At 39.1% G+C, this 27136-nt stretch overlaps 1 protein-coding gene across 1 annotated transcript; it reads right to left on the minus strand.

The window, feature by feature from the left end:
* On the minus strand, positions 1-27136 carry LOC135880583 (RNA exonuclease 1 homolog). The gene is made up of 16 exons (XM_065406925.1): positions 26992-27136; positions 22591-24053; positions 21448-21543; positions 18159-18366; positions 15713-15855; positions 13310-13447; positions 11283-11397; positions 10970-11032; positions 10277-10426; positions 9459-9572; positions 9032-9105; positions 8128-8238; positions 7508-7623; positions 6398-6536; positions 5077-5197; positions 1-92 (listed from the first exon to the last, which is right to left on the minus strand). The coding sequence occupies exons 1-16, from the start codon at positions 27134-27136 to the stop codon at positions 1-3; spliced, it is 3288 nt and encodes a 1095-aa protein (XP_065262997.1).

Here is a 27136-nt window from a genome sequence, read left to right on the forward strand (position 1 = left end):
TCACCATTTTCTGCCCTTAGTATCCTCCTTTACTTTCCAAAGCATCAGTTCCATACAAGCAGCAGCATCTTCACTAGAATCATGGCCACCAACTAGGAAGGAACAAAATAGATTCATATTTAAAAAGTAGTAAACAACATTTTCCCATTAGATAGTGTCCATCACAAAAAGAGATACAAAAGAGGAAAAGAACATAGCTTTCAGAAAAGTCAATTATTCTAGAACTGACTGATGCAGAGAGCCCGGCTTCACTATTGGCTAGTGAACTATAGGCTGGAAAACCAGCAACATACCAAACAATATTTACATGAACCTGGGACATCTATGAGCGTACTGCGTATACAGGTATTGTATTTAAAACTAATTTAGTGACATGAGAAAATAGAGGAGGGATGAGACGCAGTGGAAGGAAGAGAAACAGAAGAAGTAAAGAAAAAAATCCCACAAAAAAGGTGGTGTTGCAGAATAACATAACTGGCGTACAGCAGTAAAATTAATTCAGGAATGGGAAGCTGGAGGGACAATAACGGAGGGTGAGAGGGTTAGTTGCATGATCTATGTCAGACACTTATTTGCCCATCATTTGTGAGATAAAGTAAAGAAACAAGAAAATATCATTGAAAGATCAATTGTCTTAAGTATGCAGCCTTGAAAAAAATTGCAAGATAAGTTTGCTTGTTACTAACTATGTAACACTTTTCCATATGCAGTTTGTTATGGCTCCAGTGTTGTTCACACACATCCTATCAAACATCAGGACCAAACCTGAATATCTTGCAGGAAACAGGTGACAAAGTTGAAATTCAGTATTTAGACTGATATGACAGGAATTTGCAAAAGTACTTCCATAGCAACATATAAGGAGTACCAAACTTCAGCAGTAATAGGTATAAATACTCATTTTTATTGGTATTTCACTAAGAAATGGTAGAACTACCTCATATGGAGTAGCAATTGAAGTTAGCATTCCCTGACAGTCTGTCAGGTGTACTTATCCATGATTTTAGTAGAACAGGAAAATGTTTGGCATGTACCCTACATAGGAAAAATGATCAAGGCTGGCATTCATCAGTCCACATGCATCTATGGCTACATCTACACTACAGGGGGGGGTCGATTTAAGATACGCAAATTCAGCTACGCGAATAGCGTAGCTGAATTCGACGTATCAGATCCGACTTACCCTGTTGTGAGGACGGCGGCAAAATCGACTGCCGCGGCTCCCAGTCGACGGCGCTTACTCCCACCTCCGCTGGTGGAGTAAGCGCGTCGATTCGGGGATCGATTGTCGCGTCCTGACGAGATGCGATAAGTCGATCCCCAAGAGATCGATTTCTACCCGCCGATTCAGGCGGGTAGTGTAGACCTAGCCTATTATATCCTGACTGTCTCATTGCACAGGTCAGTTAATTTATGTTTTTGCAAGTCTACTTTAAAATGAAAACATCCAGCTGGGAAGGTAGGATAGTAATGCACTGCTTTTATAGTAAAACTAGACATATCTGCCTCTGCCCCACACAGAATGAGAAGTTCAACACCTGGCCTTAGGAGTGAGACCACCTGATAGAACGTCCTGCTGGGAAAACTGAACTTGGACAATAGCTAGAGCCAAATCTAAAAATAGAAGTTCTATAAAATTTAAAAGGAATAATCTGGGGTGAAACGATTTTTCCCCTCCAGCTACACATTTGCAGCTCCTATTGACTTAAATAAAAGTTGTTCATGCCGGTTTTGTCATTAACATTTAAAAATAAATACATAAATAAATAAATAAATAAATAAAATAAATATATATATATATATATAGAGAGAGAGAGAGGGGGGGGGGGGGGCATCTCCAGTGGCTGGCAATAAGATTTCAGAAAGTTTAGGAGGCTGTAAAATCTATTCCTTTTCCAGTCTTCCTTGAAGCATTTAAACCTGCAGAACTCATTTCCCATTTGTCCTTCAGAACCTGCAGGCAGCCATTCTTTTTCCTTGTCTTTGAGCTAATGGTGGGCATTTCCATCTGGTAGCATGAGGTGAGGTGGTTGATGGGGGATGTTGTTCAAAGCAGACAGAACTGTTTGGTGTTCTGCTTCATGAGATATGCAAGATTTATAGACAACAGAACAACTAGCCCAGAAGCTATTAAAATAAGCCACCATATAAAATAGCGGTGTTCAAAGGCTAAAAACAAGCTTTAAACAACCTTTTTTTTTTTTTAAATAGAATTTGGTGCCATCACATATACCATATAGAAACTACATCTATAGGGAAGAGTGATACAAGTACAAACAAAAGGTGTTAATACCATTTAAGAACATGAGCTAGTTTCTTTTTGCATAGCATCTGCTCAACTCACTGAAGTAGCAAAATTTCCATTAACTCAAAGGAAGCAGGGCCCAACAATAGAGGTATTGAATCCTGAATATTGTACTTTCCAGATTCATTGGAAGAACTATAATTTGCACAAGTTCAGATAATAAAATACAACAAAGTACCTGTTCTGTAATTACTTAATATGTTGTATTAAGTACTGTGTCATCTCCAAACAAATTCCTATATCATAATATGGAGGCCTTTCAAAGACCTTTTGTATCCTACACAAAAACATTTAAAGTTGTCTTCACCATATGGCAAGCTTCTTCCATCAGAAAGCAAACAGGAGGCTTTAACTTCATGAATTTAGTTCTAACCATTTTCTAGCTTTGTTGGTATAAAAGTCTGCATTGCTGGTTTCCTGGTTAATTACATATTTATTGACTATTACTGAAATTCTCAGACATTCAGAACTACCTTTAGCCAGGATGTTGATACACTTAAAAACTTGGAGACCGAGATCTGAAAGTGAAGAACCCTTGTAAATGCATCACTTACCTAATTTATTGAGACCTCATTCTCATATATATCTATATCTATCTATCTATCTTAATTAGACGTACATTTCTTTAAAATGTATGTTCTAGGAAGGTTTGTAATGCGTTTAGGTGATAACACAACTGTTCGCTAAAAGAGTTCCCCTCTCCACCCTGCACAAAAACACCCCAACAAAACTAGAGAAAACACTTAGTTTCCATTTTTAGAAAGTTTGATTTAAATCCAATTTAACAGATTTAGTTGAAAATTCCCAGAAGGTCGAACATCACCTACAGATTGTGTCCTGCCAGTTTGGGGAAGAGACACTATTCTGCATTCTCTGAATCTCTGCTTTAAGTGAAAAACTGAATCCAGAGATGCTACCGTACCTCTGTAATTACAAAGCTCTAAGACAAAGCAGTAGCCAAGAAAGATTCAAACACAGAAGTTCAAAAGGTACAAGTCATCTTCTATCAGATATCTGCTTAGAGATCAAAAGTAGAATACTTATATTTTAAATGACTTTACTGATTAAAACTATTAAATGGAAGACAAATATTGTTGACTACAAAGAAAGTAGTTCAGGATATGACTGAACATTTCCATATTAGCTCTGGACACCACCACTTGTTTTACAGTATCAAAAAGCATGCTAGGCACCTCATATCTGACATGTTCCCTGCCCCTGAAGTGCTTATAATCTAACACTGGGCATGACAGAGTGGACATAATAGTAGGAAGGGATTCAGGTGAAGGAGTCAAGTAAAAGCAACAAGATCATGCCATTACTTTGGTTAATTATGTGCAGACATTTTCTGTTTGATTAGCTATTATTAAAAAGCCTATTAATATTAGGTATTGATTCACATTTTGTAGGCACCACAGAAATTCTAAGTTTCAAGGAAACTATGCCTAACAACAATTTCATAATTTAAACTTGTGTAGTATGTAGAATTTAGAAGCCAAGGAATGTAAGATCACAGAGCAAGGGTGTCTTTGGAGAATATTTATCTTTACACAAACTAAATGTTTATTGAAAGGAAGCCTTCAACTAATCATCTAGACCACATGATCATAGACAGTTGCCAATTAGGAGTCTCGTAGACCTGGAGTTTGAGTGCAAATGCATTCAGATACAAGTTGTGTTCAAAACTTTTGGCCCAATTAGTTTAGCCAAAAATGTTTCAGTGTAATTATGTTTTAAAAAAGGAAAACTGTATACATAAGCCTTACATTTAGTAGCCCTAATGACATCCATTTTCATTGCCCTCAACTGTTATCAACTCCTATGGCAGATTAATAAAGATTCAGAGTCAAACAATTACTCTGGGAAAAAATGCAGGTTAAGATAAATGAGATTCTTCACAGTTTATTTTTAAGAAGGTACACTATTGGCTCCAGATGATACCAAAAATCCTAACAAAAAACCTTGTGTGTCATGTCTCTAGCAAGCATGTGTGAATGTGTTTAAAATATGCATGTAAAATATTTATCAGCCATAACCCATTACGTTTTCCATTTTGATTCTCAGACTTATTTTTTTTGACTCCCTCAAATTGGTTTTCCCCCTTTTAGTGCTACTTGTAGACAGCATGATTTCCTTGCTCATATGTTTCTATACATTTGATACATACATCGGTTTTGTATAAAGAATTTTATTTAAAAAAACTGAAGTCACAATTAGAACTTTTGCCCTTAGGAGATAAAACATATTAAAAAATTACTGAATATTGCATTCGAAAATTGGACTCAAAGTAATCCTCCAAAGTAACTGACATGTGCATAAATGAAAATGGCTGAAACATAGGTACACAAGTTGCACTTTGAAAGTTAATTCCGCTTTGAGAGATATTACTCACTTTACTCATGGGAGAGAAAATGGAGAGGAGAGTCTCAAAAGTGAAGAAATGTTAAAGTGCAACCAATGTAAAATGCAATCTTACACAAGATTCTATACCTTAATTAGTGAAATTAAGAGCATCATTCCCCCACACAAAAAGATAGTTGGCAAGTTAAAGGGTGACAATTTTGCCTTAAATACTTCCACATCTACACTTGCAGTATTTTATGTATATACTACAATGAACACTGCAAATACTAATGTAATTTCACCTAAGACAAAGTTAGCAAGTTTTTAAACAGCAACAACCGTACTATTAGATTGGCTGTTGCTTGGTACTTTTCCTTTTATTATGCAAATCACCAATGGCTTATATAGAAACTAAAATAAGTGCCTACCATCATCTTGAATAATTCGTCTGAGGTAATCAGCCATTAGATTTCTAAGTGCTCTTTTATGAGGCAAGCCTAGCCGATGAGGAAACACCACTGCTGTGTCCACAACAGTGTTATGAATCAGCTGTTAAAAAAAATTGCAGTGGTCTGTGTTAAGTACATCCATGATCACAAGTCCAATTACATTTTTCCTTTAATAAAATAAAACTTAAAAATTATCTTATGGTTAAAGCACTACCTCTGTCACCTTTAAGTCCCTTTTTATAACCCACTTCCTTCAACTGGTTTCACCCTTGATTTCTTCATACTATTTCTGTTCTGTTTTATCTGGTCTTATTAGATTGTAAATTCTTAAGGGCAGGGGCTGTCTTTATATGTTCTGAAAAGTGTTATGTATATTACTTCCACGATCTAGAAGTTTGTTAATTTGATGTACAGTCAACAACTATCAACTATTTTTAGGCCACAAGCTAATATTTTACCACTTTTTATTCTTGCCTGAAAACTATATGAAAAGCACCCTGATACGTTCATATGTCGTATGAAAAAAATTCATTATTGTAGCTTCTGAATATTAATCAATGGCAGTGACTCCCTACTAGGATTGCCAAATGCTTGGTTCTTTTATACATTTGGCTGAAATCTTCCATTGAGCACTAGTGCCTTTCACAGGTTTAAAAATAACTAGTGTCAGTCCAATAAATTCTGACTGTTAGAAACCTGAGTACTGAATACATGCAACAAGAAGTTTTGTGTTTAACGATGCTTGCTTCAGCAGTGATTCAGTACAAATATATGCTCAATTATTTAAATGTGCACCGACTGTTTTAAAGCAATTATAAGCAGTTGGTGAATTCATTAGAGTTTATGCTAAAAAGGCAAATAGTGGCAGATTTCTTCCCCCCCCCCCCATTTAATATCAAAGAAAATATAACGCAAGGATGATGTAGAACTGCATAGTTAAAAGCACACAAAAAATCAAAAGGAAAAGTGAAATTTTCATTGACGTTTGCTTGCTTGTGTTGTATCTATGTATTGATACCTTTTTCTATTCGGTATCTAAGTATATGAAAGCTATTCATTTCATCTCTGTCATAATATATATGATGAACCACAGCATGCTGACAAATTAATCTGCCAAAATCTTAACTTTTATTCCCTATTTCATTACTTTAACTGGGCACCATTATATCCTGCAATAAGTTCAGTTCTATTCTAAAGATATTCTCCTGAAGACCAGTTGCTTTGAAGTTAAAGTTAGTGACAGCACAGGTTTCAAAAAATCTTGTAGAAATTTCATGGAACTAATGCTTAAATGTTTTACCTTAAGAGCAAATAAATCATTTTCTAAGCTGTGTCCAATTAAAATAGTATCTGCACTGAACAAGTTTAGCAATATTGCCTGCACATCCCGAATAGATGATGATGTGTTCTTCAAGTCCTCTTCTGTCACTCCAGAAAATCTAAGATAGATTTAAAAGAGCTTCAGTAAGTGAGAAATATAGCAAGTGAACAACAGTGGGAAGAGGTAGTCTCTGGATTCCTTTTTGGAGCATTCAAATTCCAATACTGGATAGAGTTAAACGTAGAACACTGAACTCTGACAGTAGACCAATTTTTATTCTCCTCTCCAGCATAAGTGCCAGGATAATGAGGTTACTGGCTTTGGCCCCGCTTTCAGAAAAACTACTGTGACAGCTGGCTGCAGATTGTCCACGTAAGCCTAGAATGAAGGAGGATTTGGGGGACTGCAAGGACACAGGTCCCGCTATTGACAGATTGAGGCAAAAAAAACACAGACTTGGCATTTGCTGGGCTTCTTCCTCCTCCTCCTTGATAGTGAATCAGAGCAGGTAAAAAGCAAAAGCCTCTAAAAAGGTTGCCTTGCCTTAAGACATTTGCTGCTACTTCAGCAAAGGCAGAAATCAAGACTTCAGAACGGAATGCATGAGGATCCTGAGGAGGTTGAAGCCAAAAAACGTTTGCATCCAGGATGGATGCCTCTTGCCTGACTGACAGGGAGATAGGACATGTACAGAATCTGCATTAATAGCAGCCGCATTTCATCAAATCTTACTCCAGTAAGTTTTTAAGTTTGTTATTTAAAGTTGTGATGCTTCAGACAGGGATCACAAACACCAACATCTCTAGATTTGTAAGTAAAGTCACATGAAAATGCAACTATTCATTTGGGGAGAAACAGGGAAAATTTACATAATGTAGAAAAGAGTTTTTTGTTTAACTTAAAGAGGGTAGCCAATTGTTTTGTATCCAAATTTACCTCCAATAGGCAGAAGAAAGTTTAAAAAAGTAAATATAGAAAATATATACTAACTTCTCTGAACTGAGTTTTTATTGAATTAAAATCAACAGTTCGTGAATTAAGGCACTAACATCTTCAAATGTTACAGTTCTTTTTAAAAGATATGCATACCTAGTATTATAGTCTATGATTTCATTATCTGGTTTAACAAGTGTATCATAGGCAACCTGTAGGTTTGAATCAACCACTGTCACTCTAGTAAGTTCCAGACCTTGTGTTGTGTAACACTAAAAGAAAAACAAAACAAGTGTTAAATGAGAATTTAAAATGTGTCACCTCTGTGCCTTTTGCTCTTTATACAAGATATGTAACATGAAAGAACCACACAGGTACTGTGGAGTCCAAATAATCGTGTTACCTACCCTTTCCTGCAATCACACTTAAGTAGTTTTGTTTCCCTTCCAAAAAAAAAAAAAATCAACACAGATTGCCGCAACTGTTCAGTTTCTCTATATTGATTACATCTCGATCTTCCCTTAAGGAGCAGTCTCTGGATGTGATAACAGCAGTCACGTTTTATTTCGCTAATACTAAACAGCCTCCAATTCTGTATCATTCTTCATAGATAGGCTGCATCCAGTTCAGCCTAAATCTTAATGAAAACCCATTCCACCACTTTTTATTCCTAGAACAAAATTATACACAGTATTTCCGATGAAGCAACATTCAAAAGTAGCTGACAAATGTTTGGTTTGAGCTGAATATTTCAAGAAGCCTAAAGTTAACCGTACCATCTCACAGTCGAGTGCAAACACACCATGATTTCCATCAGCTGGAGTTAGTTTGATAAATGTCTTCACAAAGCCTTCCAGGTTCTCCTTTTGGCCATCATGGACATGGAGCTGTGAAGTTTCCATTAGCATTAAAATGTGATTAATAAGTGTCTTATTGCTATGCCAGCATAACCCCATAGTTATAGAGATACAGTCTATGCTGATGCAAGGGGTTTTTAATATCAGTGTATGGCCACCATCTCCCCATCCAAATGTAGCCAGATCAAGGGAAACATTTTTCCCCTGACCTAGCTGCATCTACACTGGGTGGTTAGATTAGCATAGCTATTTCGTTCAGTGGCGTAGATTTTTCATACCTCTGAACAACGCAAGTCTGTCAACCTACATTTTAAGTGTAGACCAGGTGTTATTCAATTGCTGAGAGTGTAAGTTCTTTGATACAGACTAACTAGAGTTAAACAGGAGAGCCTTTTATTTAACATTCTCCACTCAACCTACTAAATCTTAATACAGAAACCCAAGTTTCTGTAAAGATAGTGCTTCATAAACTTCACATCTATGACAACTGGTGGGCCATGGGTAACTGGCTGGTCACAAGGTGCTGGCTCTCTTTTTTCCTGAAGAGAGAAATGAATGGAGGAAAAGGACACATAAAAATAAGCAAAATTAGATGCGATTCTTTTTGGAAAAACAACCCTAATTATATTAGAAATAGCTGAAACAATACAGTTACTTTCCTATTTCATTTCCATGAAAATAGCCACAGGGCTATTTTGTGATCATAAGTATACAGCCCCTGCTATTGTATTGGAAAGGGAAGTGGGTCCTTGAGACACTGTTTCTTAAGATGTGATCCCCACTGTGAAAAAGTCTGAGAAGCCTGCTAGTAACATGTTCCTACCTTTGCAACCTGGCATCCAGGAGACCCAACTACTCCTTCACAACAGCTATACCGTGTTTCCAAGCCACCAGGAACTGCCATAAAAGTTAAAGGAAAATTCAAAAAGCAGTCAAACAACTGAAACAAATCAGTACTTGTTTTACTTTCCTCAAGCAAGGGACATGTTTTAATGCACCTGTACTTGACTCCATGGTGGTGTGTCTAGGTCAGTAGAACCCAGGCTTCTTACACATGGACATCTGATATGTTGCTAGGTATCCACAATCCCCAGGGCACAGCAGATATTTCTAGTTTTATCTGCATCCCAATCCAAGCACACTTCAAGGTGGTAAACAAGATTGTAATATGAAACATTAGCAATTAAAAAGTTCTTTTAAATGATTTTTGATAGTGGCTTACATCAAGAGTGAACACGAACTATACTAACCTTTTTGTCTTAGTACTCTACCAGAATGGTAGTTGCATTCTTCTTTACGAATGTGCTTTCCTGAAGCAGTAACAGTGTATATTTCTCCACATCTACAACATACTCTTTTGGAAGCTGAAAGTAGTATGATAGTTCAATGACTAATTAAAATTCAGCCTTGAAAAAATTCTACTTGCCCTCCTTTCCTCACTCTGGACAAATGAAACAATACAAGATCTTCTTCCTTTTCAATTATCAGGGAAGTGATAGGCATAGTAACTACTTGCCTAGCTAAGTAAATACATTTTTATGACAAGTTTTCCAAGGCTGGTCAAGTTATATGACAAAAAACATTTTAGCACTAAAATAATATGAATTCCTGTGACATAATTCTGATATATGCTTCAGTTATAAGAATTTAAAAAAATTCTTAAGAAAGGCTTTTTTTAAAACTCACAAATTAAATTCTTGAAGTATCTTTTATTAATCCAACTACTTAAGTCAAAGACTCTCGAACCTTTTTGGTTTACTAATATTGCACTGTGGACAGAATATGCAATTCTGGGCAAGAATTTCACTCACCAATAGTTTTACTAACATTAATGGAATTATTTGAGAATAAAACCTAAAGAATTTTGTAACAGTTTGCAACAATCAGGGCCCAAGTAGTTACATAACTCTATTGTACACCAATTTCAATACAATATATACCAGATACCAAAAGAAAGGTAAGTTTAAGAGAAAGAAGGTGTGTGTGTGTGGGGGGGGGGGGGGAAATCAGTTTTTCCATATCAACTGTTATAGATATACATTTACAAATTCTGGTTTCATTCACTTACCATCAGATACAGCTGTTTTTGTAATGCCATTACCCAATATAGCATTGCCAGGTTTTTCAGGATTTGGTTGCGGGTAGCCATTCTCATGCAATTGTTCCTCAGTCAGAACGTAGTCTTTTAGAATTCTATAGAGAACAATCCCTGAAAAATCTAATAGCATTTAAAGAGAGGTTAGAGCAGATAAGACAATGAATTTCAAAACAAACATGATTTGACATCTTAGATGCACATGTAAGGTTTTGCTTCAGTTATACTGAATCATTTTACAGTTTGTTTACCTGATCACTCTCAGAAATTATATACCTGTCATGTCTCTGACAGCAAACAAAATTAACAAAAAACAAAACCCTTCGTAGAGTAAGATATTAAAATGACTTCCAACAAGTTACTACTTAACACTAACAAAAGGTTGCAAAACCATAACTCTGAAAAGCATTCTTGCTTCATATAGAAATTCAATTCTTTCCTTGTCTTTAGAAATATCAGTGATTTGAAAAATAACATCCTCATTCTGTTTTAGAAGTTGGTCATATGTTGGTCATGGGTGGCATTTGGGGCTATCTAAAATGTAACAATAGGAATAGGACCAGGAAACTAGGAATGAAAATTCATTTCACGTTGAAAAAAGTTGCCCCAGTTTATATGTAAATGGGAGAAGTTACATATTTTAGGTAAGAACTCTGATTGTTTTACCATTCTTCTCTTCCGATTTTCTAGATCCAGTTGTATTAGTCCATCTGCTACCACAAGACTGCCCTAAAAATAGAAAAACACTTTTAAAGGATTTTTAAATTCATCTTCCAAACTTCAGACTTCCTGTGGCAGTTACAGTGAAAAAGTCTTTAAGAATTAAAACACTGTATCTCATTGGTAACCTTTTAGAAGCATGTTTACACAACATAATTTAAATAAAATCATCATTAATGACGCAAAATAGAATGATCTTTATCTGCGTCAGACATCATCACTTCTTTCTTCCCCCCCATTTCCATACATAATTTCTTACCATTTGGAGAGAGACTACCTTGATCCCTCAGCTTTTTAAGGGTGTTCACAGCTATGTTCAGATACATATTTTTACTTCCACAACGATCATAAATTGCTTTTTCTTCTACCAATGCCTACATTTAAAAGAGTAAGACCAAAATTTAAGGGCATATAGCTTATTGTAAATTTTGCAGAGCTTTGTTAGTCAGAGTCTAAGAAGGTTTTGCAGTCGAAAATGTCTTCAGTTCTAAGGTGAAGTGTCCTAGACACTTCAGTGCTACATTAATCATATACTATCATATTTTAATAAGTTGTACAAATATTTGGAAGTAATATTTAGAAAAAACTCCATTTCAGGAACTAGAAAGTTAAGTCAGGCCCTTGAAAGTAAACACACCTCTGAGTGAAAATAAGAGTGATATTTTAAATAAATCCTAAATATTAATTTATAGACAGGGATTACTGGAATCTTGTCTTGCAAATAGATGAAATTGAATGATATAAAGAGCACCATTATAAAACTAAGTGAAACACAGTTAGTGTAACATTAAAGTCTGAAGATTTTCTTGCATAGAAGGAAAATAATGGTCAAGGTTTCTTTTGGAGGGCGGATATTATTTCCACTCCCATTTTTTGAAGCCCTAAGCAGTAACGTCTGATCTGTCTTATTTTATTTTATTATTTACTTTAATTTATGTTTTTATTTTATCATTGCCTGGTAGATTCTGCATGTGCCATTTCAAGGCAGTTTAGTACTATGACATTTGGGGACAGATATAAGCAATACCACAGAGCATACCAGAAGAAGTCAGTAGCTCCTATAACATTTTTAAGGCTAGGAAAAATTCCCCAAGCTTCCTCCTGTAAGCGTGTAGTGGAAGAAGTTGAAGGACATGAAGCAATTTGACTGAAGAGGAAAGAAGAGCTAATGAGATAGGTCTGTAGATTGAACCTGCTGCAGCGAACCTGGCTTTCTGTTTTGGAGAACACTTGATAGCAAAAATTTGTTCCTGTCTCTCAGAGGCAACAGCTACTTCTTTCCTTGGTTTTACATGTGGCAAATTGAGGGGGATAAGTAAGAGACTACGGGCTTGTCTTCACTACCGGGGTAAGTCGACCTAAGTTACACTACACCAGCTAAGTTGACATAGCTTAGGTCAACTTGCAGCACAGTGAAGACACTGGGGTAAGTCGACAGGAGATGCTCTCCGGTCAACTTCCCTTAATCTTCTCAGAGTGGTGGCTTATCGGGGTCAACCGGAGAGCGCTCTGCCGTTGATTTAGCGGGTCTTCATTAGATCCGCTAAACTAAATCAACCCCTGCTGCATAGATTGCAGCAGTGTCAATCTCCCTGTAGTGAAGACCAACCCTCAGGGTAGGAAAATGAAAGAATAAAACAGTTTAAGAATAAAGGAAAGACATTAGGAGAATATGGAGCACAGAAACAAGGAATTACAGACATTTACCTGGGACCCTAGCAGAACGGCTTCACAGAACGCCCTCAAATTTGCAATAATCAAGAAATCTGGATCACACTGAAGATGTTGCCCAGGCTGCTAGTGCCCGTGAGCCCATCTCTAGAGTAAATTTGTATTTACTTGGGGTGGGGTGGACAGTATAATAGAATCCCCAGGGAAAACAATGACCTGGACCATTGTGGCTCTTTTTGAATGAGGATTGTTGCCAAACAGGTGACTACAAACATGAATGGCACTAAAGTATTAATTTCTCATAAAAGATGTAAATGCTGACATATTTTAAAAGGGAACTGTTTTACTTTAGGATAGCTTCCACGCATTTCAACAAAGTATATTTTACACTTGGACAACATGAGAGAAATGAACGGGGTAAGGAAGAAGTAAATTGCTAGTTTTTATCTGCTAATGACTAGATTATTTTCAAATGGCTTATACACATACTTGATTTTAATGGGTCTTTTCTCAACATTTTCCCACAACCATGTATAGCAAGCAACATGTGTTCATTTACTTGAAAAGTTTAAGTGTTATACATCTTTAAAGCTTTTCTTCATAACCAATACAAACCTTATCAAAAGCTTCATTTACTGTTCTACAAACTTTCAAATATTCTTCAACAAAAAAGTTGACATATCGTTGTCTTGTGTCATGTGGAACTTTGGATCCAGATTCTGGAATTATAGAAAGCCTTCTCCGACTAGAAACCTTAGAGAGAACATTCAATATTTAGTTCTCATGTTATAACAAGGAGCTGAATAATATAAATAATTCAGTTTTTACTCAAACTAAAAAAAAATTATTTAGTCCAGAATGAAGTATAAAAATTTTCAGCTAAAAAAGTTTCAAAAAGTCAAGAGCAAACAAAAAGCAGGGTTAGATAAGAAGAGTTACCAGCTCCAGCTATCATCTAATAGTCAACAGTTTCTATTTTTGGCCTGTGTCTAAATATTTTTCAGTCAGAACACAGACTGAAGGCACACTGCAGGAGTTAATTAATTTGGTACGATCTACGAGCTTTGTCATTTAGAAAAAAAGAGTTTGTATTAGATGTAAGATTCCTGAAGGCTTGCCAAAATAGAATTTAAATTTTTGTTTAATAAGAAGTTGAAGATAAACCTGTCAAATCCAGAAGTCTGGTGTGATAACATGCCCTATTTTAAAATTTTGTCCAAACAGGGTCGCTATTAAGCAAACTGTTTACTTATAATCTTAGTCCCACTTATTCTCACAGATTGGTTGGCTTTTATGTATTGATACTGAATGATCATCACCATCTAAATGATATTTACCAACATCTAGAAGTAAGTAGTTTTGGTAGAAGAGAAAGATAGATAAGGATACTCTCATCACCCTCTAATTTTGTCAGTCTCTTTCTAGAAAACATGTTAGCCACAATGCCTTCCAGACAGTAGTTTTGAGAGAGATCAAAAAAGCAAGTTTGAGAACCAGGCATAAACAATCTGGTACTTGGGAGAGACCATCATTGAAGTGTAAATGAATTTTGTCTTTAAAACCTTCAAAATGTATGTTAATCAATTTCAAACTGCTTCAGCAACACTGAAGAAGCAATCTAGTAAGCTGTTTTAATTGAAAATTGTGCTTAATAGCCTACAAAAGATGTTATTGTGGTGGCATGCTGAGCTACTATGCTATTACTGTACTGATTTATTCACTCTGGGTTATGGTTTTTTAAATTTAAACTCAATTTGATTATTGAAGTTCTGCTTGACATGTAGATTTACCTAGCCTACTCTGAAGCTTAGAGCTTTAAAAGTACACTCCCATAAGTGAATTTTACTTTATCCCAAAAACTTTCATGCCTTCTGCGAGTAAATCAAGATAGAAGAATCTTTGTCTGAAAGTAAGCAAGACCAATGGTACTCTACACAGAATCTGGTTGCTCAAGATGACAGCACAGAGGTGCTCTAACACACTATAAACCTACTGCAACCAAGCACTACTACTTGGACTCACATTAAAAGAGTTTCTATAAACCTTTCAACTTCTGCTTTCTAAAAGAGGAAAAATGCTTTATTGAATGAAGCCATTCCCTTCAGATCTTGTATAAGATAAAACATTTCTATGCCAACAAACCTGCTAAGTTATGTCACAATATCATATGTACAAATAATTTCAGATGCACTTGTCTTTTTTAACTCTAGCCAGTACAACTATAAGATAACTATTTTACAATAATTTTATTTGGCCTGACTAGACTAAATTAAGCCATGGAACACAGTAACACCATCATTAATTACCTTTAGGTTGATCTGAAATTCTACCATGGGGGGAGTTAGATGATAGTATTACAGTTTAACAAGTTTAGGGTGCAAGCACTGTTCAGCCTTTTAAGAAATGCTGCATTGTTAGTTGTGAGATTCTCTTTTTGGAAGAGCAGTTACCAGCAGGATATTTTGCTCTCTGCCTTAATCTCTAACTAGTAAATTCTTGGGGCAGAGTTGCTCCCTGAAACCTACCACTGGTGATTTGGCTGAGATTCCTGAAAGAAAGGATTGCCTACATGCTGTCTGACCACCTCTATTAAAGGTCTGCTGTATTTAGTGTAAGTAAAACATGCAACAATAATATCCAGACACCTAATCACTGCTACCTATTCCCACAAGAAACCACCTGCAATGCCCCGATGTCTGCAACTTCTCAGCAGAAGGGTGATAGTTATGAGAAGGCAGGAGAGTGAGCTACAGTTCTGCTAGTATACAATAATGTTCAAATCTGGCCACTTGTAACCACACAGAATAACACCAATTGTTAGTATTATTAAATGGACTTGAAAGCAGTACTTACTGTATGATGTGATTATGAAATATTCAGAAAAAAGTTAACATTTAATATTTGCATATCCTGCAGTACTTAGCAAGCAAGCCTCTGTATAAAATCAATAGGAGTTTTTCCTGATAACTGCAGTATTTGGGCACATATGTGCCCAAACATTTACTACTATTATAGTACCTTAATAGGCATGGGAGCAATCCTTTTTATTGAAATATTAGAAGGTCTGCATGGCATTGCTGTTACAGCATTTCCTTGAAGGAATACATTCAGTTGACCACTGCTGGTTGCAACAGGTTGAACTTCAAGCAAATTTAAACATACTGAAACAACAGAAGGTAGTTATTACATATAGTTATTCATTAAGAATGAAGTTTTACTGCTCAATCTCCTTTCACCAAATGGCAGGGGCGGCAGGTTTGTATAATTTTTGGTGGTGCCCAGAACAGGTCCAAGGCCCCCACCCCCGCCTAAGGCTCTGGGAAGGAGTTTGGATGCAGGAGGGAGTGCAGGCTCTGGGAGGGAGTTTGGGTGCAGACTCTGGGCTAGGGCAGGTGTGTGGGAGGGGGTGAGGGGTGTGATGCTTACCTTGGGCAACTCCCACCCCTCTGGCAGCAGCTCCTAGGCAGGGGTCTCCGTGTGCCGCAGCCCACGGCCACTGCCCCCGCAGCTCCCATTGGCCACAGTTCCAATGGCAGAGTTGGTGCTCGGGGCAGGGGCAGCATGCAGAGACACTCCCCGCCCCTCCCCAAGGGGCCGCAGGGATGTGCCGGCCGCTTCCGAGAGTGGCACGCCGCGCAGAGCGAGGCAGGCAGGAAGTCACTTTAGTCTCGCTGCGCTGCCAGTGGTGGCCCCCCGGCCCTTTTAAATCGCCCGGGGGCAGCAGGCGGGGCCAGGAGATGCTCCAAGGGAGGCACGCTTAGGTGGCAGGCAGTGCCAGGGGAGAGACCTGGCCCCGAACACTGGTGGATCTGGGCCCCTGTGCTCTGAATATTCCTGGAGCACGGGTACCATGGGCCCATACAACTCACCGCCCCTGCCACATGGGACACACATTCTTTACAATTTTATTTTGGTAACCAAATTCAAAGTTAGCTGACCTTTAGGACAATAGCTAGAGATTCCAAAAAGCACACCAGTAACTTCACTTTGCTAATCTACTTTATGTGGAAGGCACTCATATTACAGTGATGGGCAGCAGGGTGGTAAAGTAAAATACTTATTCAGGTAAACTTATAAGAACTTGATATAAAACTTTCATTTGAGTTCTCCACGTGCTTTACTAATATAAGACCAGAACAAACCTTTGAGGCATGCAAGTAAAATCTAACTCCAAAAATGGGGAACAAACCACAAGAAAAGTAAATAATCAACAAAGTTTAGAAATAGGCCCCAAGACCAAGGTACAGTGTATGGATTATAGCTATTACGCTAAATCAGTGGTGGGCAACCTGCGGCCCATTAGGATAATTTGCTGGCGGGCCGCGACACAGTTTGTTGACATCAACCATCCACAGGCACGGCCACCCACAGCTCCCAGTGGTCGCGGTTCGCCATTCCCAGCGAACGGGAGCTGCGGGAAGCAGCAGCCGGTCTGCACCGCTTCCTGCAGCTCCCATTGGCCGGGAACGGCGAACCGCGGCCACTGGGAGCTGTGGGTGGCCGTGCCTGTGGATGGTCGATGTCAACAAACTGTTATATATATAAATAAAATATATATATATTTTAAACACACACACACTTTGGGCATTTGACAACACTGAACACATAGACCCACTCAAAGTAGGAAAACTTTCACATAGCAAAGAAAGAATGTTTAAAAAAAACAAACATTTTAACAGCACAACAACTGGCAGGGAGTACTCATTCTTTTAAAAATTAAATTATTAGAGTTAAAGGAGATATACTTTTAAAATTAGAATAGAGATATACAAATGTTACGTTATTGGTATTTTCTTTCAAACTAGAGCAGCGGTTCTCAAACTTCTTTGCATTGAGACCCCCTTCTGACAACAAAAATCACTACATGATCTGGGAGAAAAGGGGTCTGGAGCCTGATCCTCACTGCCCCAGGCTAAAGCCCTCAGGCTCTGGCGTCAGCCCTGAGCGGCAGGGCTTAGGCTTGGGCCCCAGCAAGTCTAAGACTGGCCCTGGCAACCCCATTAAAATGGGATCCTGACCCACAGTTTGAGAACCACTGAACTAGAGGAAGGCTTTCAGGAAAGCAAATAGATAAGAAAGAAAGCAAGTGATTGCCATGCTTTAGGGCTTCTGAGAAACCCTACATACTTGGCAGTAACTTGAAACAATTATAGATGTTGAAAGTTGTTTCATTCCAGCCCCCCAAAACTGCCTCCAAACATTTTAGAGAGAACTTCACCCAAAACCAAACACAAAACTAACTGCATTAATGTAAACTGACATTAAAATGTTGACTCAGCCAGGATACTTAGAATAATAAAATAAATTAAGGGTTCACTCAGGCATCCAAAATGTTTAAGAACGCTTACATCTGGAACAAAACAAACTGATCAAAATATTTTAAAGTAATCTGAAGACCAAAATTTATTAAAAAAACCTGGTTTATCCCACTTCGTGAAGCCTACAGTGAATTGAGAGATCATACCCATTGGTCCTACGTTTTGAATCTGAGTAGTTGACAATACAGGTACAGTTTTCTTCTGTCCAGAAGTTGCAGCAACAAAAGCCTGTCCACTTTTAACAGCAGCTGTTATCTGCACTGCCTGTTGCTGTGCCTGCAGGATTCTGGTAGGACAAGATTGCTGTGGAAGAGGTGCCTTAAAAGGCACAAGTATTTCTTTGTTGGTCTGTACCTAATGGGAATGAAAATTAGAATATTCAACCAATTGCACATTTGTCAAAATACACTTCCAAATTCACAAGCTAACGAAGTCATAGGAGAATACATTTACAATGTATTTTATGAGAGAAGACTGCATCCAAACATATACTTCCACCATCTCTTCTACATTCCTTCTCAAAGAATTTTTTTCCCAACAAGACATGCTATAGGGCCAGATTCTCAGCAGGCATAAGTCAACGGAACTCCACTGAAGACAATGGAGCTCAACTAATTCACACCAGCTGAAGTTCAGGCCCTGTAGTCTTATATATATATATATATATATATATATATATATATATATGTATTTTAAATCCCGCATTACTCACCCAAGCAACTGCAAAGTAACCTAGCTGATATCAAACACCAGGGTAAAGAATGGGGGGTGGAGGGAGAACAGTCTCTAAGATACTAGGACTGGAACAACAAAGGACTTTAGAAATTCAAGTCACCATTTTATAGGCCATCTAAATACAAACTGAATAGCAGTTTTTGGAGAAGAGGCACAACATGCCTCCTATGTGAAAGTAAGCAGTAAGTCACAGTTTGCATATGTTTCCCAATGATCTTCAGATAAAGACCTGTGAAGAGCATATGACCAGTAACTCAAACGGAAAGCAAAAAACCCCATGCACGATACTGGCAAAATCCTCACAAGACACCCTTAAACCAACAAGGCCTGACCCTGCAGTCATCCATATGCAAACTCACACTGAGTGAAAAATGTTAAGTTACAGGATTTTATTTGAATCTATTCAATTTTTAAAAAATTATATACACAAGTATATATTATATACAGAGAGATGGCGCAGTTGGCCTGGGATACTTATTGTAGATGTCAAGCAGAATATCAGTTTAAATGTGAAAAAGAGTATGTTTCATACCTAGAAGATAAGGATAATTAACCTTTTACACATAAATGTAGTCTGATTCAAGGTTATCAGTGGAGTTAGGTGTATAGTATAGTACATAGTATTGAAGAATATAAATCAGTAAGAGACTAGATGTTGACTCTCTGCCACACACACTAATTTGTACTTTATGTTTTACATTTCATACTAAGAACCAAGCTCAGAACTTTGTTTCTCCTGTGACTGATATCATTAACATCTGAAGGCAGTTCCCCATAATGGGTATGACAACAGTAGCAGGATAAATCCTCCAGTCTTGTAATGCAGGCCTCAACTGAAGAGTTCTAGCATATCTTAGTTCTAGAAACAGGAACATTCCAAATAATACAATGTGAATATATGTCTTAATATTTTGTAATTAAAAGAAGAACAACTGTTGAAAAGAAATGTACGGCACTGCTTGCTCATCCTGTGTATATAAAATGCAACTTTTTAAAAAAGATCATGCACTGTGCATCAGGACACTTTCAGCTGAAGGAGGTTCATTCATAAGTCAAAGAGCTCAATGAAGTATAATTAAGTGTTGCGTTTTCAACTGTCGCCTCAGGACATGCTTAATAAGCAAGTGAGTAGTCCCAATGACCTTCAGTGGAACTATACTCACTGTTTATTATTAAGCAATTGTTCGAATGCAATTCAAAAGAGAAAAGAAGCGTCCATATACAACATAATACACCTCTACCCCAATATAACATGGGTTCGCATACAACACGGTAAAGCTCTGACCCGCTGATCTAAGCAGCCTGTTAAGGGTGCCGGGCCGGGGCCGAGGGGTTGGATAAGGGGCAGAGGGTCTCGGGGGCGGTCAGGGGCTCCCTCCCCCCAGGGTCTAGGAGGCAGGAGCTGTGGGAAGGCAATTTTGGGGGCCCTGCAGTCCCAGAGTGGCCCGGGGGATTAGCAGGGCGCCAGGAGCAGCCCGCTCCGCTTCCCTAGCCCCAGCCCCAGCCGTGTCGCTCGGGGGAGGGGGCTTGGGGGAAGGGATCCCCCCGCACTCACCGGCAGTGGCGGATGTGGAGCAGCCCGGCCCCACCCGCTCCACTCCGCCAGCTCCTAGCCGCGGCGCTTCGCTTCCTGCCGCAGGTGAGTGCGGGACCTTTCCCCAAACACCCCCTGCCCCTCCCCCAGCGACACATCTGGGGCTGGGGATGGGGCAAGGAAAGCAGAGCGGGCTGGGGCCACGTCACTCCGCTTCCCACCGCTGGTAAGTGCGGAGGGCATCCGTTCCCCAACCTCCCCGCACTCACCGGGGGCGGGAAGCGGAGCGCCGCGGCTGGGAGGTGGCAGAGTGGAGCAGGCTGGGGCCGCGTTGCTGCGCTTCCCGCCGCTGCTGGTGAGTGCCTGTCAGGGGGTGTGGATAGGGGTCGGAGCAGTCAGGGGACAGGAAGCAGGGGGGGTTGGGTAGGGGGTGGGGTTCTCCGGGTGATTAGGGACAGGGGTCTCTGGAGGGGGCGGTCAGGGAACAAGGAATGGGGGGGGCCAAAGCAAGTTCGATATAACACGGTCTCACCTATAACGTGGAGAGATTTTTTGTCTCCTGAGGAACATGTTATATCGGGGTAGAGGTGTATAGCAGGATCTCTAGCAGGTAATGCAAGCTTTCAACTAGGCTGTTCAAAAACAAATAGTTTTGCTGCTGTTTCCAAGTTGATGCTGTAATTGGAACTTATGAACACAGCATTTAGGTATATTTGTACTGCAACAGTTTGGTAGAATGGTTCATGTCTGCCAGCTCAAAATGGGCCACCCCTTTCCTAAATTAGAACAAGTTGTGAGCAAAATTACAATTGGAGTCAATGGCACCCTACATTTAATATTTTCTTCAATTTTTTCTGACAGTCATTGTGGTGGTAGGTTCACTGTTTTGAGATCTCAGTGAAGCAAAAATATACATCTCAATTTGCAGGCCTACAGTTCAGTCACTAGTAGTCTTGGAGTTTGCTAAAGTTAATTGTAATTTATAGAGGTTAAAGAAAGGATTTACAAGTAAACAGTTTTCACTACAACTTTTAGCTTAACATACCTCATTTAAGATGAGCCTCAAAAGGAATTAACTAAGTTGAAGATTAGTAAAAAAATACTAATTATTTAATTGTTTATATAATATAGGCATATTTCTCAAAAATTCCCAGAAGAAAACTCACATCAAATTTTGCAGTGTGCGCAATTCTTTTCTTCTGCCCAGGAACCATATTTGTCTTGGTATCCAATGTATCTACTTCAGCATGAGCTCCAAGAGCCTATTAAAATTAAGAATAAAAGACAATACAGGTTTTTTCTTTAATTAGCTACAGAATGTACAAACTGCTAAGAAGTTCCAGAGCTTTGACTAAATGTCATAATTCACTAGTTAGGCTTCCAACTGTTCCAACTAATAGAAGAAATCCAAACATTTCCAATCTAAAGTTACACCAACTAAAGTATATACCTTCACCAAGATTAAGCTACAAGGACTTCATCTTTATGTTCACATGAAAAAAGATGGTATATTTTCATTATTAGAAATAATTTTAATAGCATAAGTAGATTTTTCAAAATTCAGAGTCTCCTACAAGTCAGTCTGTTTAGTAAAAGTACCAAATTTGAGAAACATCAAATAAAGAGGTTATGTAGTTAACCCAAAACTTACTAAGGGCTGGTCTACAGTGAAGGGGGGGGAAAAATCGATCTAAGATACGCAACTCTAAGTCGAAGTATCTTAGATCAAATTACCTGGGGTCCACACGGCGCAGGATCGACGGCCGCTGCTTCCCCGTTGACTGCGCTACCGCCGCTCACTCTGGTGGAGTTCCAGAGTCGACAGTGAGCGCGTTCGGGGATCGATATATCGCATCTTAATGACACGCGATATATCGATCCCGGATAAATCGATTGCTACCCGCCGATACGGCGGGTAGTGAAGACGTACCCTTGGACTAACACATTTTAGACTTCCCATACACTGCATCTGGCCACTTCAAAAGATAAAATACTATTGCCAAAAATGTTTTAAAGAGTGCCCACTAATTTTGGATGCCCAACTCAAACATTTAGTGTATGAGCTTCAAATTTGCTGAGCATGGAAAGCTCCCAATTACTTGAATTGGGGTTGACTGTGCACAACAGTTCTGAGTATTTGGCCCTGTGTCCCAATCTGAGCATGCAATATTAGTGGACATTTTCCAAAATGTGGATCTATATGATTAGAGAAAACACTAGTAAAAAGTATTACAGAATGTATGGAACACTTCTCTCTCTGCATCCCCATGAAGGAGGGAAGTGCAGATGTACAACAAAACGTACTGCACCTGCTTAGCAATTTCTTGCTTCTGTGCTTCACTTTCAACAAACTCATTGAAAATTCTTCGGCATTCCTCTATAGGGTCATCTGATTCAGAGAGTTCAGTATCCTCTTCACTATACTCCATCTCTTCTTCTGAAGAAGAATCTAATATAATTATTTCACTTTCTTGGATGGTAGTGTTCATAGTATTACTATTACTTTCTCCACTACGGTTTTTAGTCAAGAGATCTACATCATGACAAATTTTCTCACCCAAATTCAAGGGAGTGCTGGGATGAATGGGTGCATTTCCCAACACTTCATTTTCTCCATTTTCGTGTATGATCTGAATTTTCCCTATATTTATAGGTAATTTTTTACAAGTCCCTTGTGCAGTTAGCACAGTTTTGTCTTTTGAGCTGGCTTCAAAATACAGGCTAGTTTGGGCCTCTCTCTTGCAAGTCGGTGTGTTTTTATATTTATTAGTACTCAATTCTTCAACAGATGTTTTCACTGATATTTCACTCTTCGGATCTTCTTTCTTCAAAGTTTCTTTCTGTGTCTGTGCCTTAATATGAGAAATTGAAGATATATTATTTTCCTTAGAGACAGTAAACAATTTTCTTTGCTCACAAAGGTTATTTAAAGACTTCAAAGCATTAATTTTCACATCAGGCAAATATGCACTTTGAGTTTTTGGTGGAGTTTTCAGTGATTTTTCAGGGTTGCTTACATCTGCGTTGTCATCCTTTTGCAGGGTTACAGTAACTTCTGCTCGTTTTTCCTCAATACACTTAAGAGGATCTTCTGCTATGTTACTATTCTGCAGATTTTCTGCACGTGTTACAGCAACTTGTTTGTTTTCTTCCCTATTCCAGTTTTTAAAGCTCCTACTTATTCTTGGCTTCTTAGTGACAGTCAAAGGTGGAGCATCAATAACCAGAATATCATCATCATCAGATTCTTGGAGCTTTATTTCAAGCTTGATAGGTGAATAGCTTCTTGATCTCTTCTTTGGGGATCCATGCCGATTTCCACATGGAGACATTTTTGGAGACTCCATGTGAAAATCAGCAAGAGGCATTTTCACCCGCTTAAATTGCTGTATCTCATTTTCCTGCTCTTTCATTATGGAAGAGCTGAGTAGGCCTGCAGAATAATTTAGCAGTGGATCATATTCAAGGTCAGTTGCTGGACAACTATGGTCAATGACATATTTACTGGATACCAAATGACAGCCTTTGCTAGAGTACTTCGAGACTGGAGCTACAAGACATTTGTCTTTTGTAAGAGAGCTACACAGACCATCATCATCTGGGGAAGTTTTATTTCCTTTAACATCATTTGTTTTAGATGTCAAAGAGTTTTTAGGTATTTCATCTTGCAAATTATACTGCGAGAGTTTCTTCTGCCCTTCTTCAACTTCAGTCTTGACTGACTCAATTGCTTTTTTGATTCTTTCCAATTCCTGTATACTTTTACCTAGCTCTGTTGATGGAAGAAAATCATGTCATTCACTGATCTCTCTCTTAAATACTACAAGTATTAAGTTACGATTTCACAGAGTTCAGCTGAAAAATATCTTCTAGGTAATAAATATTACAGTCTGTGGCAAAGCTCTACAAACATACAGGTTTATGGTCCAGACAACAGTTTTGTTATTCAGTCACTTAAATGAGGTTTTTAAGCTGTTATATTCATAACCTTTATAAGTTTCCAGATAAGCATATTATCATCTATAAGCTCAGTATCAGCTCTAAGATGGCTTGAAACTCCAGTCAGTATTGTACTTGAACATAATTTGGTATACCAAAAAGAATTTGGTATATCAATCTTTTTAAACTATTACAGATACTGTTTTTTTTTTTTTTTTTTTTTACACTGCATTTCAGTGGAGCACAAAGTACACTGAAACAGTGCTCAGCTCTAAGGAGAGCTGCTTAAAGTGGTGCTGCTGCTGTGTATTCAGAGAAGGGGAGTGCTCTACTGCAATTGAGTAAGCAGTAGATACGGAGGGAATGATTTGATCCTTCATTCTCTTCCCTGTCTCTCGTTGGGTGCTAGTGACAACTGGATTCTGCTAATTTTTCTTTTTCTCAGCCCTACGATGAAGTGCTGCTTAGTCTGTGCCCCCTTTGTAACACCCATGAGACTTGGACTCCCATGGGTTGAAAAACTACGAAGTCCACTAATCATAAATCAACTGTAAACATGGTAATCCAGTTGCACTATTCTGGAAGTTAAATCTTCCATCATGGAGGCAAGATAAAGACTTCATGAAGTAAGAGTCACTCATGGCTCTCACATATAACACAACTGTCCTACAAAGGTGAAACGGCAAAGGATCAGTAAGAAGCGCAATCATTTACAACCCCAAATTAATAACAGACTATATGCTTAAAAATTGTAGACATCTAAAATAAAACTGGGAACATCCAGCTACACTCCCTATTGTCTTTAAGCACTAATTAAGGTTATCAATTCTTTCAAGGGAAATAGATTTCAGAAGAAAAAAATTAGTAAATCAAATGAAAAAGAATTACATGTTTATTTTTTAAGTATCTGAAATGCAATTCAAGTTTTTAAAACCTACATTTACAGCACTCTTATTATTTTGGGATATTAGAGTGGTTAAGATAAAGTTTTGCTGTACACCTTTAAATTAACTTAGCCCACTACTGTCCTAACAGTGGGCCTGCCCAGATTTCCCACCAAGTTACACACTACCATTTGTCATGCAACAATCAACTCAGAAACTGACACACAAGTGTCTGAAAATGCCAATTCATATAAGAGGAACAAAGGTCCCTCACAGAAAAGTCATCAGTGAGAGTAAAAACAAACCAGATGTGACAAATGTTAGTCACATTGCTTAATGCACTACTGAAAGGCACTCAGATACTTCAGTGATGAAGGTGGCATAAAACCCATCTAGAACATCACATTCCCTATGAAGTTCTACTAGGCTCTTCATGAACTGACATACTCCTACCTGGAAAGCAGTGCTCACCTTCAGAAAAGCTGTAAATATTTACAATACACATGTCCACCCTTCCTCAGAAAGACTATTGCTCACAGGAACAGCTCAAGGTTAAAAAAAAAATCACACTTAAAAACCAAGTTTTGAGTCCAGGAAGTGCTAAACACCTCCAACTTCTGTTTATGCCCCAGGGAGTTATAGGGGTTCAACATCTCTGAGAATCAGCCCTCACATTTTCTTATCTCTGTAAAGGACACCTTAGTTTTCACTATGTTGCTAATCAAAACTGAGAGAAATGCAAGAATAAATGCTAAAAACACTAATCATTTTATACTTAATTTCTAGGCAATTCACTCCCTGGCTTTCATTCACCACCACCACAATATTGCAGCAGAGACTCTGCAGAGAGCTGCATTTTATTTTAGTTTCCATTTTTTAAGTAGTATAATTGAAACATTTCTATTACTCTCGCTGGGGCTACATTTAAAATTCTGAGAAAGAGGCAAGAAGAGAGGCTATGCTACCACCAGTAATTTATTTATGAAGCCACCAGATGACACTCTACTATACCTAACCTGCACATTAAAGCCAAGGCTCTGACTCAGGTTTGAGCACATTCCCATCTTTTGTCCAAACACAAATCAGTCTGACACAGGTCAGAAACACTCAGGATTTAGGCCTAGGACCCTACCATGGGCTGGGTCAGAGCACAACTTTCACTGAGACTCACATCCAAGCCCTGTCGTTTTGCAGCATGGACCCGAGTCAGGGCGGCATTGCTCAATACAGACACATTAGCACGGCTGCGATACATGGGCCCAGCAAGTACAAACCCAGGCTCAAAATGCAGCGTGGACACTCAAATGCAGGCTTGGAAACACTGTGTCCCACACGCCACGGTTTACAATGCAGCGTAGCCATACCCGAACCTAAGCCTTGAGTAAACAGCTTTATGGGGTACATATACTCAGCGACACCTGCAGTTAACAGCCAGGCATCTATGGGGGGTGGCCACAGGGCAGCAACTGAGGCCGTGGCAGCCACTCCCTAAGGCCCGGCTAGTGGCCACACAGGGCCACTGTGCTGGTGTGGAACCAGTGCCGTGGGCTGCCAGTCACCGTGAGGGCAGGGGTTGCAGTCAGAAACACACAGGTACCAATCCCAAGGAAAGCCCCCCCATAGCTCCACTGGCGGGTCCCAGTGCAGTTAGGGGGCACAGCCCCAGGGGGCCTGCCCCATACAGCTGGGGAGCAGCAGGCTGTAGAGCCCCAGAAAGGCTGGGGGAGGGGGTGAAGCTAGAGGATGACTAGCAGTCAGCACAGACTGGAGGGGAGGGACGGTCCAGGGACCCCCGCGTCACAGTGTCCCCCATGGGAGAGGGTGAGCTCAGAGGGATCCCCGACTCCCTCAGCCCTCTAACAACGTGGGCACCGCCCCCGTCCTCACCCATGGCAGGGGCGTCGCTCAGCGGCTGCTGCCCGCTCCGCCCCGCCTCGTGCCTATACTGGCAGTGGGGCCGCGGGCAGCCGGCGCCCGAGGCGCCATCGAAAGGGCAGGAAAAGCCACTGAAGTAACCCGCGGAGCGCAGCAT

Source organism: Emys orbicularis, chromosome 6, assembly GCF_028017835.1.
Source record: "Emys orbicularis isolate rEmyOrb1 chromosome 6, rEmyOrb1.hap1, whole genome shotgun sequence".
In the NCBI taxonomy this organism is placed as follows: Eukaryota; Metazoa; Chordata; order Testudines; family Emydidae; genus Emys; species Emys orbicularis.